A 13,413-nucleotide genomic window follows, 5' to 3' on the forward strand; every position below is an offset into this window, starting at 1 on the left:
CAGCTGTTGTCAACTTTCCATACCGATACTTTTGCAACGAATACCGAACGATACCGATATCGTACGATAGCGAGTAGCCGTCGATGTTATTGCAAACGAATCGAAAATAAGAAACAAAATTTAATCGATACGAAATAAGCAACGCGAGAATATAAATACGATATCGAGCAATCGCAAAACATGGTGGGTAAAAGTAATTACTTTTATACCGATTCGTCTGTTTTTCTTATTTTTAAAACATTTAGAATAGTATCGATGTCTACTCGGTTTATAAGGTATCGGTATCAATCGGTATTTATTATAAAAGTTAAATAATAGAAGTCGATATCGGCAATCGATATCAAGTATGCGTTATGTGTAATCGATATCTATTTATATTTTCCACCTAGGTATTGTAACGGTTGGATATTCGTTCCATCGCTAAACGTACTTGTTTTCGTGTGACACAAAAGCGTACCAAGCCCTAAGACACCTCCTATCAAAGATGAACTTTATTTGTCTAAATTCGATTTTTAAGACCTCGTGTTCCCGTTTGCGTGCGAATGTTGCACGTACTATCGAACAATGTCGAGTTCCCGACGATCGAGAACCAAACGTTCTTCCTTACGTACGCAGTATCCTCGAAGTCGTTCGATGATTTTCGAATCGAAAATCGTTAAATTTAACGCGTCGGATTCGAATAATTACAGAACAATCGAGAAACACGAGATAAACGATGCGTCGAGTGAAAAATCGGTCCAACGGGCGTGCCAAGTTCAGAAATGTTTCTTTAAAGAACGAGCTACGTTTGTTCAAACTCCTGCTCAAATATAGTATTCGTGCCCGTGTAAATTAACTTTCGCGATCACCCAATGTTTACCTCCTTTCGAGCATGCTTCTGTCCAGTGAATTCCGCGCAAATTAAAAGAATCTACGTTGAAATTTTAGATAATGAAAATTGACTCACCTCTCTTCAGCCTCTTTCATCCACCTCTCGAGGACCGGTTTTATTTTTTGTGCGCTCTTTGGCGTGATGTCCAACTTTTCGAATCTAGAGCCAACAAGAAGTTATGGTTCTTGACCTTCGGTTTCACGTGGGGGGAATCAAACTCGTGGAAAAAGAAAAGATTTCACGCCAAACACGTAAAGACGTCTACGTCGATACACGAACCAAAGGAGAAAGTATTCGAACTTTGTAAGGAAAAAATTGGAATTGAAATAATTGTTCTCTGGAAAAGACTATCGATACCTCGAAATATTCAACTTTAAGTATCGAAACTCTGTTTCAAGAATTACTACTCGAGTTCAATATGTTAAACGTTCCGTGGAATATTTTCCAATGTTGCGCAGAATCACCTGGCAAAATGTTTCGTCTTTACGTTTTTGTTCGACTAAAGGAGCACTAAATGGCATGCATTGACTCAAAAACAGGACATTGACAATGCGTGCATGCTTAAAGGTTTTGGTGATGCCGTGTATGATGTTGCCAATGCGCTTCGACAGCTAATATTCGACGCAAGAGCGCAAACGAATTTTCACCGAGGAAGGATCAACACCGAAAACGAACGTGTCGGAAACACTCGACGTACGGTCGAAATTGCGATGCTTCTCGTGTTTCGTGCGTTGGCGACATCATGCCCAAGTTTGCCAATGCCCTGGCTCGAAGAAATAGCTCGTTAGCTTTCAAAAAAGTGCTCCTTTTGCATCTCTTTTCCAAAAAAACGGAGTTGGGAATCAGCGAGAGTACTTGCAGCTATACCCAAATATGCCCCGTGGTACGGATCGGGTAAAGTGTTGGCTGTTTCTAGAACGCGAAAGAAGAAGTAGAAGAAGAAGAAGAAGAAGAGAAGAAGAAGTAGAAGAAGAAGAAGAAGAAGAAGAAGCGAAATGAAATGGCCAACAAACATTGAACGGAGAACGATGAAGGATTCATAGAAACCGAAAGAAAGAAATCGGGTGTTCGTAAGCTCTCTCCTTTGCATCGAATCAAAGCCAATTGATATTATCGTTCGACATCGAAAGGTGTCAACGATCGGTTAAACACCGATCGTCGGGCAGTGCGCGCCGTTTTCGTCACGACGATACACACGACGACCAATGTGTTCGGATTCACATGCTTGGGTATAACTGCTATTCTTCCAGAGGATTTTAAACGTTTTAGATTTTTAGGTGAATTAAGTAGCATGAGGGGTGAACGTACGTAGCGTGCGGCTGAGAGGCAATCTGCGAGGCAGCGTACATCTGCGTAGCCAGGGCACTGGGAAACAATCACCAATGCGTAAATTAGTTGTTACAATAAGAATTCTAGGATACAGAAACGTCGTTTCTGCTTGCCACCGGCGTTGCCACGGTGGTTCCTCTCGTTCTCGCGAGAACGATGCAAACATCGAAGAAAAGCACAACGCGGACAGAAGGAGTGACCAATTTATAATACTAGACGGTGTTAGAACATTTCCAATCTTTTCTTTTCAACCGCTGCTAGGAACCATCGTGGCGGTTACGTTACACGGATCTCACAGAGAACAGTCGCGTGAAAATTCAGTGACGCCCGAATCTGTGCTCGAAGAGTGCTGCTTCTCGACACGATCGACAAAGTATGCAACAAGAGAGTACAACTGACGAGGGACAACCCGCGATGGCTGACTCTGTTGCGATAAGAGCGAAACGCGAAGAAAACGCCGAAACCTTAGCCCTTCGTTCGAGAGACGTTCGTCGAATCTCCTTTGACTTCGACGAAGAAGATCGTGGATTCGTCGCGGTCCGATAAGCGTACGTTTCTAGCTGTCAAACGAGAAACCATTGTATCGATTTCTATGCACCATTTTCGATAACCCGGCACACTGTCGTAGCCCGTCGTGTTTACTTTCGGTTTTCATCGGTGACGTTTGTCTCGATAAGCGAGAATAAAAAATGAACACGGCAAGAGCGCGTAACACTCACCTGCATATCGCACTTTGGCTGTAAGCTGGCCCCTCTGTCACGCTCAGGGCCTGACCCACTTGAGTCTGCGTCAGACCCATCGACACTCTTTGAAACTTGAACAGCTTCGCGAAGTCTTTGATCTCGTCCAGATTGATGCCGTTGGCTACGTTGCTCGTGGTCTCGTTGATGGTCGGCTGATCTGCAAGCAGAGTTCGAGAATTTCTCGCTTAGTCTTACACACGTGGAGAACTCGAAGAACGATTTTGCATCGGGACTCGTAGAAGCTACGAATGGAGTTTGTTCGATTCGGTCCTCTTGTGCTTGGACACCTACGAGTTATTGCCGAAACTAACCAGAATGGAACACATCGGATTCGTCGAAGCACATTCTTTTGCAAATGCGTAACCGAAGAAACATAGCGAATGAATAAACGGTCTTTTTTCTTTCTTTCTCTGTTCGTTTGTTCAACGCTATTTAAAATACGATCGGTGTACGAACCTCGTTTGAGAGCACCGTGAAATATCGAGTTGCGCGTCGCCTTGTGTTTTCGACGATACAACGATCATCGGTAATTTTGTTACGAACCTATCGGAGAATATATTCGAAAAGAAAGTCGCTCGTTCGACCGATAAACGTGTACACGCGAGCGGTTCGAAGAATAGAATTTACCACTGTTCGGGCGATTACTCCCTCGGTTGGCTCGTTTCTTAAACGCATCGCGAAATCTCCCAGTAACGAAAGACCATGGCAACGCGTTGGAAGTTGTTATCGACTTTCCTCTTACAACCGGCCATTCTTTTGTACGGAATCGAGCTTTAGAGTAATTGCAATGACGTGTTCCGCGGAGAATTAGACCGTTTGGATCGAGTTTCGATCGATTCGTCGGAATGTTTCGAAGCTCTGGCGAGAAGCTGCCTAATGACATCAGGCGGCTTCGTTAAAGCAGCTTGAGCTACACCGATTTCTCTCGTAAATCTGTCACCCCGAATGTATACGCACGCAATAGAGGTGCCCACATGCCCCGCAATCTCGACCAGTTCGCCGGGTTTCTGCGCCGAGCAATAAACTGCAAATCCTTCTTCCGCGGCACGCTGTTTCTGCGATCATTAATTTCCGATCGAACGCGAGCGCGTCGTTTCGCCGGACAAAAACGCGACGCTCCTCGACTCTCTCGTGCGTCGCGAGCGAAGCGCTCCGTTTCGAGGAACATACGAATATTTTCTCGAATCGTCGCGATACGGAAGCGTAAACATCGTCCGACCACCGACGACACACCGTGGATCGTTCGAATTCTCACGGATCGTCGAGTCTTCGAGGACTACCGTGTCTTCGAGTCGATGCATACCGACGTCGAAGACGGTACATCGACTCGTGGTTTTTAATTTCGCGAAGGGGTCTCGTTCGCAACTGTAGAAATCAAATTCCGTGTTCTTCGGTTCGTCGAGCAATCGGAGATCGCTCGATCTTCGACGCCTCCGCGCCATCGAAGATTCGAAATTACGGCCGCCGCAATTTCCATAAAACCTTCGGACATTTCTCACAGAGGGAACAACTTGCGCGCGTTTTTCTCTTCGCGGTGTACAATAATTTTAGTACCTTCTTCCGATAGTCCGTAACAACGAGGCAGCGAACGCGCAATGTGTCGAAGCGTCGACCATTTAAATTTACGCCTCTATTGTTAAACCGTACTCCGCTAAACGAACAAAAGCTAAATCCGTGTTACCAGCAGTTTCGTATCCAATCGTCCCCTCTAAGTTCTCGAATCGACGTTGAAGAATCTACGAACGATACGTTAACAAAGACGCGGATCGATCAACCGACGTGCCAACTGGCACCGGACACCGAGAATCGTTAGTCTATCGATACGTCGATTATTCCATCCCAGCGCCAGACCGCGCAACGGATTGCGAATTATTAAAATTATTGTCGGTCTGGTTGGAGGTTACGTGCCCCGTTGGTATCTTTATGGCTTCCCAGAAGGCAGCAAGGAACGATCTAATACGCCGTAATGAGCCGAGCATTGTACGATATCCTATTAAGATTATTAAGCGCTCCGTGGCGCGATCGGAGCCGCGGACACGATTATTTATCGACTTTGACCGTGCGTTAAACGTTAAATCGACGAAAGAAGGATATGTAATTCGAAGCAACGAAGAAAGAAGAATCGATGATATTCGAACGCGGAATGGAGAGACATTCGATGGTGACCGCGATTGTCGAGAACGCAGCGAAAGCAATTCATTGGCGAGTTACTCGAGAAACGTTCGACGATAATTGTGCGCGAATACGGATAATATGAATATCCGATTGGACACTGCGCGCCGATGAAAAAATCGCTAAATGAAAAACAATTACGAAGTTTCCTTCCATCGAATACGATTCCCGATCTTCCGACTTCTACGAGCGAACCAAAGTCTGTGGCGACTCGAGGCCACGGAGGAGTTACCCCCACCGTGCCTTTCGTCCCCAGCGCCGTTTTACCGGTCATTTTTTCGAACGAGGCCCGCGCATGCGCCGTGCCTCTTGAACGGGACTTACAGAGGCTGAGATGCGCGTGATTCGTATCGGAGGTACCGTTGGCGTGCGAGAAGTTGGCCGAGACGATTCCCCTTTCCTCTGTGCCATTTTAGTTGGTAGAACCTCGGCCAACTTCTCGCGCGCCTACGGTAAATGGCCTTGAGCGATCAATTTAATTCGGTCCGGCTATGATTTGGAACGCTCTTAGCTACCTCGATGCTCGAGGATCGTTTCAATTTTAATACACTTTCGAAGGCACGAACATTCGAATTCTTTTTTCCTAAAAAAAAGAAAAAAAATTGGACTTGAACCGAAAATATTCGGGGATTCCCAAAACTTGAAGCACAAATTCTTTTACCCAAAATTATCAACTTGCAACGGTCAGATTAGAATTTTTACGTTTCTCTCCGCAACGCATTGCGCATCGACTCGCACTCTTTAGTCGATTAGGAAGCAACAAACTTCTGTTAGCAAGGAGCTGTCGGAAGCAGCTCCGTCCCTTTCAAAATTCCGTTCGCCATCGTTCTTTCCATCGGACACGCTGGGCGACTACAGAGGCGTACGTGTACAACATTATCAACATCGATTTGCTCCGCGCTTGTGTCTTCCTCGATACCATTTAAATGGAAGAAGAATGAGAATTAATTGATTACCGAACAAGTACAGTTCCCTTTTTCGAACGACTGTCCTTCCTAACCGATCGAATTATCCAGATTCTCTTCGGCCCGAGTCCGATACTCGAAAATTGAAATCCCGAGGAACAAAAGTAGGTCGCAGTGTCCTTATTCTCTTATCCATGTTGGTATACTTTTTCTAGATTCTACTCCCAGGGTACTACGACTTGACAGTTTCGTTTCGAAATATCGTTCAAATATTCTCGCAACCTCGATCGAAAAGGAATTTATAATCGATTCGAGGCTGGTCCAGTGATTCCAACTATTTCACCTCTAAGCAATTTCGATCTCACTCGTTTCGATCTGAGTCGCTCACACTCGATACGTCCCGACGTTCCGAATCTCGGCTATTGTAAACAACAATGGAAAAGGATAAGAAATAGACATGAGCCTTACTAGATGAATCGTTCAGCAGATCATCCTCCCCCTCTTGCTTGGGACTGTGCAGGCTGCTGGGCGAAGCCTTCAAACCGGCGCCGCCGGGTCCATGCGTCGTCGTGATGGTGATCTCCCCGTTGCTGGCCGCGAGTCTGTTCAGCGCCGAAGCCGCGGATACCACCGACTCGTTCAAAGGCGACGATTGCTCGGGCCTCTCTCTGTGATGCTTCTCCGTCGGCTGTGAGGGACACCGTTCGTAGTAACGGATTAGTAGCTCCACCAGGAACGACAATGCTCCTCTTCCATGCCAATTGTGTACTTAATAATGAGACCCCGGGACCTCGGATCGAGACACTTTAGAGTCTAATTAGTGGAAGAAACGCCGCGCCGCGCCGCGCCACGCCGCCGCCACGGAATACTTTCTTAACGAGATTGCTCGCTATCGGGAATTATTCTGGTTGTTCCGCTGATCTTGCCCCGGTTAAGCCCTTCCACCTTCGAGAGGGAGGGAGAAAGGGGCACGGATTCCGCTCGTATATCGTCCGCGGGTCGAGAATCGTCCGTATTGTTACGAAATACGGGGCAAGAGGGATGATGCTACAACGCGAGCATCGAATCATCGGAGAGAATATCGAGAACGAGAAGTGCCGGTTATCGACGAAATCGAGGTAAATTAAAATTCCTCGAGGAAAAGAGAATATTCCGGCTCGGAGCAGCGTCCGGTCCGTGGACTCGCGAATAATCGTCGTTGCAAGGCTCGATATGGACCTTATACTTTTGATTGAGAACAACGAAAACGGATATACGATCGTGCAACGAACAGTACTTAACGAGCAAAATATCGAACGATCGTTCGGAAGCAGGTTCTGAAAAATCGATCGAGCGTGCGCGAGAATCTCGAGCGTGTACATCGGTGGACGGAAGTATTCGTTCTTGAGGAGGAAACGCGAGCCGAACTGATCTCCACGCGGAAAAGTGTTTCCTCATCGATCGCGTATTCGGCGCTGATTAAATTAGAGTCGCGCAATATTAGCAGGATTTACCGTCGATACGAAGTGATAATCCAATTATCGCGAGAACGGAGTTATATTTCATAATCAGGACTCGGGCACTTTTCAAGGAGTGACCCCGGCTCGTGCGATTAAGCCGGAAAAGACGTAAATTATTCCGTTCCGTAATCAGCGGTTCACGTACCGTGTAGTGATTCATGTGAGAGCTGTGTCGTTGGCCGATCCGTTGAGGCGACGTCGTCAAAAGCGGTTGCAGCGATGCCTGAACAGCCTGGGCCGCCTGTGCCGCCTGTGCTTGAGCCGCCTGCGCAGCCTGGAGCAGTTGCTGAGGCTGCATCGCGTTCAGAAGTTGCTGGCTGGCCGAGCTGTTGCTCAGTAGGTGTGGCAACGCGGCCGGATTCAATGCTAATCCTGATGGTAAACCGGGACTAGTTGGGACTGCGTCATGGAAAAGAGAAACGTGGTCCGCTCGAGAGCGACGTGTTCGAAGTGACACGCGATGAAACGTGTACGGGGGAATGGAAGAATTTTCCACCATTCCCCTCGGTTTTAAGTTTCGACGCGAACGAAAATCACGATCGATCGTTGGGCAACGACCGGAGGAATACCACTTACCTGTAAACTCACCGTTGCTGGTCGGCGTGTTCAGCATGTTCTGAGGCTGAGCGATCGACTGAAGATTGGCCAATGTCGTGGAGACCACTTGGCCGTTGCTGAGCGCCAAGTTCACCATCTGATTGTTCGTAACGTGGCTGACGGGAATGGTGAGAATGGTCTGGGTCGCGATCCCTGGCGGGACAGAGGAAAGAAAGTTAATCGCGAACCGATTACGATCTAACGAAGTAACAACGATAACGAGCGAGACCGGTTGATAATTCTATCCCCGCGGGTGCTCGTACGAACGTGTCTCGAATCAATAGATACTTCATTTCCATTATGAACATAGTCCACGCGTCGTTGATCCGGGAAGGGTAGTAAAGTTATCAGAGTCTCATAGAGGGATTATTAGGCAACCCATAGGGCAGGTAACCTCGCAGGCCAGCGTAGTTGGCAAACTATTATCGTCATCTTAATAGTGGGTACAGGTACTGGCACTGGACTGGGCTGCGAGAAGGACGCCTAATCATACTTAGAATAGTTTCGGGATTACCTCCAGCTCCGCTAATCTGATTACCCTGTACACGCGCTTAATATGATTACTGATCATGAGTACGTACCCGTGTTGGTACCTATAGCTAAGCTAAAGCAAATCCCGTATTCCGAACAGCCATAAAAGTTTCGCGTTCTGAGGTAAGGTCAACTGACAATCCGATTAACGTTTAGTTTAAGCGACATTTGACGGTGATATTCCGCGGTCTGGTTTCTTTTATTTCGTTCCCAACAGTGGTACCGTATGAAGGGCTTTTTGCGGTGTTTCCTCCGTAAAATCGACTTTCGCTAACGCATCCGCGAAATCCCATTTCTTGACCGCTTATGCTATTATATCGGTAAGCTTGTTCGTCCACCGGCCGGACAAAGTCGAATATTTTTTACATTTTGAAAAATATGCCGGTAAGACGTGCGCGGGTGGAATTTCCTTTCGTTCCGCGTTTCGTTTGGTTCGATCGACGTTTCGAGCGCGCATCCGTACGCGTCGTGACGTAGTTCCGTCATCGATCGATTCTCATTGTAACTGGATCGACCGACCGAATCGCGGAGTATTGTTGGACGCAACGATTCCATTGCGACCCGAGTCTTTTCCAAGATGCGCTTCGATTTCTTCGCGAAAATAGTTTCCATTTGGTCAATTCTTATTCTTAAACGGAATCCCGAAACGTTCGACGAGAGCATTATTTTCGTTGCCAATGATCCGAACCCTCGTGATCCGCTGAACGCAGCTTGAAATATTTAGCGACTATTGTTTTCGATCGTTCCCCGATTGCGAAATTATTCGTGATGCTTTTACCGTGTACTCTACGCGACACAGTTTACGTTCCTTGAAAATTCGCTGGTTCTCGATATAACCCTCGAATTGGTGCAAAAGTTCAAAGTGTCGAAAAAGTGGCGTTAAGCAGCATGTATTTAACCGTTTCCTACTTTCTGCATATTTGAACCTTCCCACGAGAATATCAACAGCGACTCGTCTCTTAAATAAACTCGTCAGAAATTCGGACGGGAAGCGTTCCCCGGCGACCAATCAATCGGTTACTCGACACAACCCGCTGTTCGACTCTTTCTTCGCACTCGATGTCTATCAGAGGCCAATTGAGTGTTAGTCAGTTACCATCGATTGAACCGAAAAGCAGTGCAAACATTATTTGCCACCACGTAACTCGTCATCCCACCACGACTGGTCCATATCCACGAACTTCAATCCACTTAGACGGACTCCCAAAGTTCTCCTTACCCTTCTGTCCCTCTTACCCCTTCTACCACTCGTCTCAGTCTCTCTCTCCCTCTCTCTCTTGCGAGCGCGCGCACGCACACACATACATACACACAATTGCCAGAATAGTAACCCAACTTGGTAGAAACGAAGTTAGTGCGAACCGCAATCGATATAATAGCGGCCGAATCCGCGAAGCTGTGATGTCCAGCTAGAGAGTACTAGGGTTAGGGTGGGAGGGAAGGCGTCACGAGGAGGCGAGGGGAGTTATTCGTGGGTCTGGAAAGGGGTAGTGAGACGTTAATTATACATTGAAATTAGTTGCAGAGTTTGCCCTCTGCTCGCCAGGCTAGTCTAGGACCACTAAGTATGGACGACCGAGCCAGCCTTAGTTCGAGCTGGTCAGAGATAGTCGATATTATATTATATATCGGCACATCTTGATTGCACAACATTATGCGCCGGCACATCGTGCAGATTTCACGATGAGACCACTCGGACTGATTTATGCCCCGAAATTCGAAGGTACTTAGAGAAGGGTTATTGTTGGAGATTTCTTGTTGGTTCACTGATAACTGAAACTACCTACTCGGGACCCTTTATCTCTCCGTCGTTTAATTAAATTTCGCCCGTAAGGCTTCGCGATTAATTTCGAACGTTTCGGGGATCCCCGACCGTCTGGAAGGTTTCGAATCGAAAGTATCGGAAACACCGAGTAGCGGTCGGTGATTTACTCGCGGTTCGATTCTTTACCGATTCCAAAATCCTCGCGAAAGGGGCGAAGTTCAACGAAGTTAAGGTCCTCGGCTTCTGTAAAAGGGACGACTATCGATTCACGCGACACGTTTGAACGTTGCCAGCCCTCGTTTTCGAACACGAACCGAAGCTTTAATGGGTGACGATGAACGCTTATTTTGAAAGTTAAAAGGGCGTGAATACGTAAGAAGCAGAAGGCTTACCTTGCGACGTAGGGATAAGAAGCTGAGCCCCTTGAATGCCTTGAACCAATTGACCGGACATTAGGATGAATTGAGGCATTGCGACCGGTTGCGGCTGAGATAATAGCTGCGGTAATGTCGCCATTGGCGCCGAACTTGGTGGTAGGAGATGAGGTGCAGCTGTCGTACTCGAGCCTGTTGGTACTGTGCTACCTGAGCATAAAAATCCGTGGATTGAAACAAAAAATAAAAAATGAAAATCAATGATTCCGATCCGTTTCTCTGGTTAACAAGCAACTTTTGCAACTTGACCGTAAAATAATTCGAATTCCAATTGTTCGAGGATAACGTAACTATTACACTGCGGTAGTTTTATGTTCCGTTGCGACATGAAAATCTAATGGCCGACGAGAAGAGTGGTGTTTGAATACCGAACAAAGGGTGGGATTAAATTTCGTTAGAGGGAGGTGTCAAATTTTGCGTAACGTTGTCGGCCACTTATGCGGCACGTTTTCGATCGAGTTGAGAGTTCGAAATCTTACCGGACGAGCTAACAGTGAGATTCAAGGGTGTGTTGATGAGTTGATTGTTTGCCAGCCCCGCTGTCATTCCTTGTAACCCCGCGGCTAGCGATGCGACTTGCGGGAGGTTCTGCAGATTCGCCAGATTTTGAAGGTTTTGAAGGTTCACTATGCTAGCCACTTATGAAAAAAATACAAAAGTACGTTTGAATGTTTGCTGAATTTCACCAACAATTACTATTATACGTATAAAATATTTTTACAATGCAAGGATAGGTCCTTTGAAATTTAATTTGGAAAAAGCATTGTCCTGTACGCAATGCGGTAATATTAGATTTACGTTCGAAACAAAAACTGAACGATTCGAAGTTCGAAATTCTGCCATACGTCGCTTGAATTTCTCTTCTATCAACTACTGTTCTCAGTATTACTTTTCAAATTTATGCGCTAGTACGAAACGTCTTTTAACAGTATTTCGATCTGAGAGGACATTTGATACGTAGAGAATTTCATTCTTTTATTCGCGGTACATTGCAAGCTTTCATCCCCGTATTCCTGCTTCGATCGACATTTCGAACAATGTTACTAACGAACAAATTTAGAAAATTCGTATCGATCGGTGTGTACAGGTGATCTCGCTCACTTGTCCCATTAAGATGTGCTTGCGCCACTGCCGCCCCCTTCGCTTGATGCAGATTTTCAGGCGATGGACTGCGTCGTTTCTTCCGCGCATTCTTCATGTCGTCCAACATCATCTGATGCTCGTGGAGAGCGCCGACGGTAGCTGGCTCTGGACTGCCAACGCTACTCCTGTCGCTGTCCTGTAACAAATAAACGTTCGAATCTTTAATCGGACCGTTAAATTCGTACAACACGAGCTAACGTTGTTCGAAGTTCGCGTCGCGTTACCTCTAAGATCCCCGATCGCTGTACAGAAACACGCAAAAGGGAACGCGACAAATGCGAATTAAACGTTTTTCTAAATTCACCCAAGAAAACGGTGGAAGAAAATTTTTGCTATTCCACGATCGAAGAGGCGACGGCGAACGAGAAGTCAACGTACGACATCGGGAACCAAAATGGCCGTATTTTGTTCCCTTTGTATCACTGGACGTCTGAAATCTTGAATTTATACCGCATTGTTAACAATTACAAAGTATCGCAACAAGCATGGCCTGAAAATTGCATTTGGTGGTATTTCGCATCCGAGAGTACGAACTTGCGGTGTAATCTTAATTATGTAAACGTTGGTAAACTGGATAATATGCGAACGGAATTAAATTCGGTGGCGGTGTATTACGATCATTTTCGCGCCATATGTTTTATAAGTCATAGGAAGACAACGTTTTCCGAGAAAGCTGTGAACCGTATAGCGTGGACGCTCTTTTAGGATAGAAACGAGATCAAATAAGAATCCGAACGATACATTCTCGATTAACGTCACAGTGTACGATTAATTCAGTGTTAACGCAAGTGTTGTACAATTTATCTGGAGAGAGTGCGCGACCCCTTAGTTTTCCTTACGAGAGAATTCGGTGTATTCCTCCGTCGATTATTCGACGAGTTAAACACCTTTTGCCCACGGAGTATTAGATTCGTTGTACGTGACGGTCATTTTCTCGTCCAACTTCGTCCAACTCGCCGGATAACTTTCGCAACGCGCCGCTTTGATCGGAATCGAGCGACTCGCAACAAGTCCTCGCAACGATATACACGATGACGTACGACACGACCGAACATTACACTATATTGATTAAGAGTTGCCATACTCCAATAATTAGTACACGCTCGGGAATCAATCTTCGTACCGTGTATGAATACGCGGACTGGAACGTCAGGTTCGAAACTGTGCGTTTATTGCCCCTATTTCAAGACCATTGGCAACCCAGCGAGCCTTTGTAAACCTTTGTAATCGTATGTACAATAAAAAATATTGGAGCAGCTCGATTGCCAATATATCGCGAACGGGGGCTGATTGAACCCTCCCACCACCCTCTGCCCCTTCCAACCCCGTACGCCTACAATCGTGCCGCCCGTTAATTTGGAATACCGTCGGCTGCACAATAGAAAAATCGCACAACGCGAATTATTTACGTTTATATAATATCG

At 46.3% G+C, this 13,413-nt stretch overlaps 1 protein-coding gene across 5 annotated transcripts in view; it reads right to left on the bottom strand.

Annotated features, from left to right (window-relative positions):
• Nucleotides 1-13,413, bottom strand: part of Pdm3 (POU-domain protein pdm3) — a 218,128-nt gene that overhangs the window by 10,240 nt on the left and 194,475 nt on the right. For 2 of the 5 annotated variants that reach the window (XM_076324154.1, XM_076324149.1), the window contains exons 3-11: nucleotides 11,948-12,125; nucleotides 11,326-11,484; nucleotides 10,805-10,996; nucleotides 8,096-8,269; nucleotides 7,665-7,918; nucleotides 6,489-6,708; nucleotides 2,920-3,100; nucleotides 2,180-2,236; nucleotides 947-1,030 (exon numbers count right to left, since the gene is read on the bottom strand). In XM_076324154.1, coding sequence (XP_076180269.1) covers nucleotides 947-1,030; nucleotides 2,180-2,236; nucleotides 2,920-3,100; nucleotides 6,489-6,708; nucleotides 7,665-7,918; nucleotides 8,096-8,269; nucleotides 10,805-10,996; nucleotides 11,326-11,484; nucleotides 11,948-12,125 — 1,499 coding nt within the window. The remainder of the gene's footprint in view (nucleotides 1-946; nucleotides 1,031-2,179; nucleotides 2,237-2,919; nucleotides 3,101-6,488; nucleotides 6,709-7,664; nucleotides 7,919-8,095; nucleotides 8,270-10,804; nucleotides 10,997-11,325; nucleotides 11,485-11,947; nucleotides 12,126-13,413) is intronic. The other 3 variants (XM_076324152.1, XM_076324151.1, XM_076324150.1) reach the window with 2 other exon arrangements.

Source organism: Ptiloglossa arizonensis, chromosome 12 (genome assembly GCF_051014685.1).
Source record: "Ptiloglossa arizonensis isolate GNS036 chromosome 12, iyPtiAriz1_principal, whole genome shotgun sequence".
In the NCBI taxonomy this organism is placed as follows: domain Eukaryota; kingdom Metazoa; phylum Arthropoda; class Insecta; order Hymenoptera; family Colletidae; genus Ptiloglossa; species Ptiloglossa arizonensis.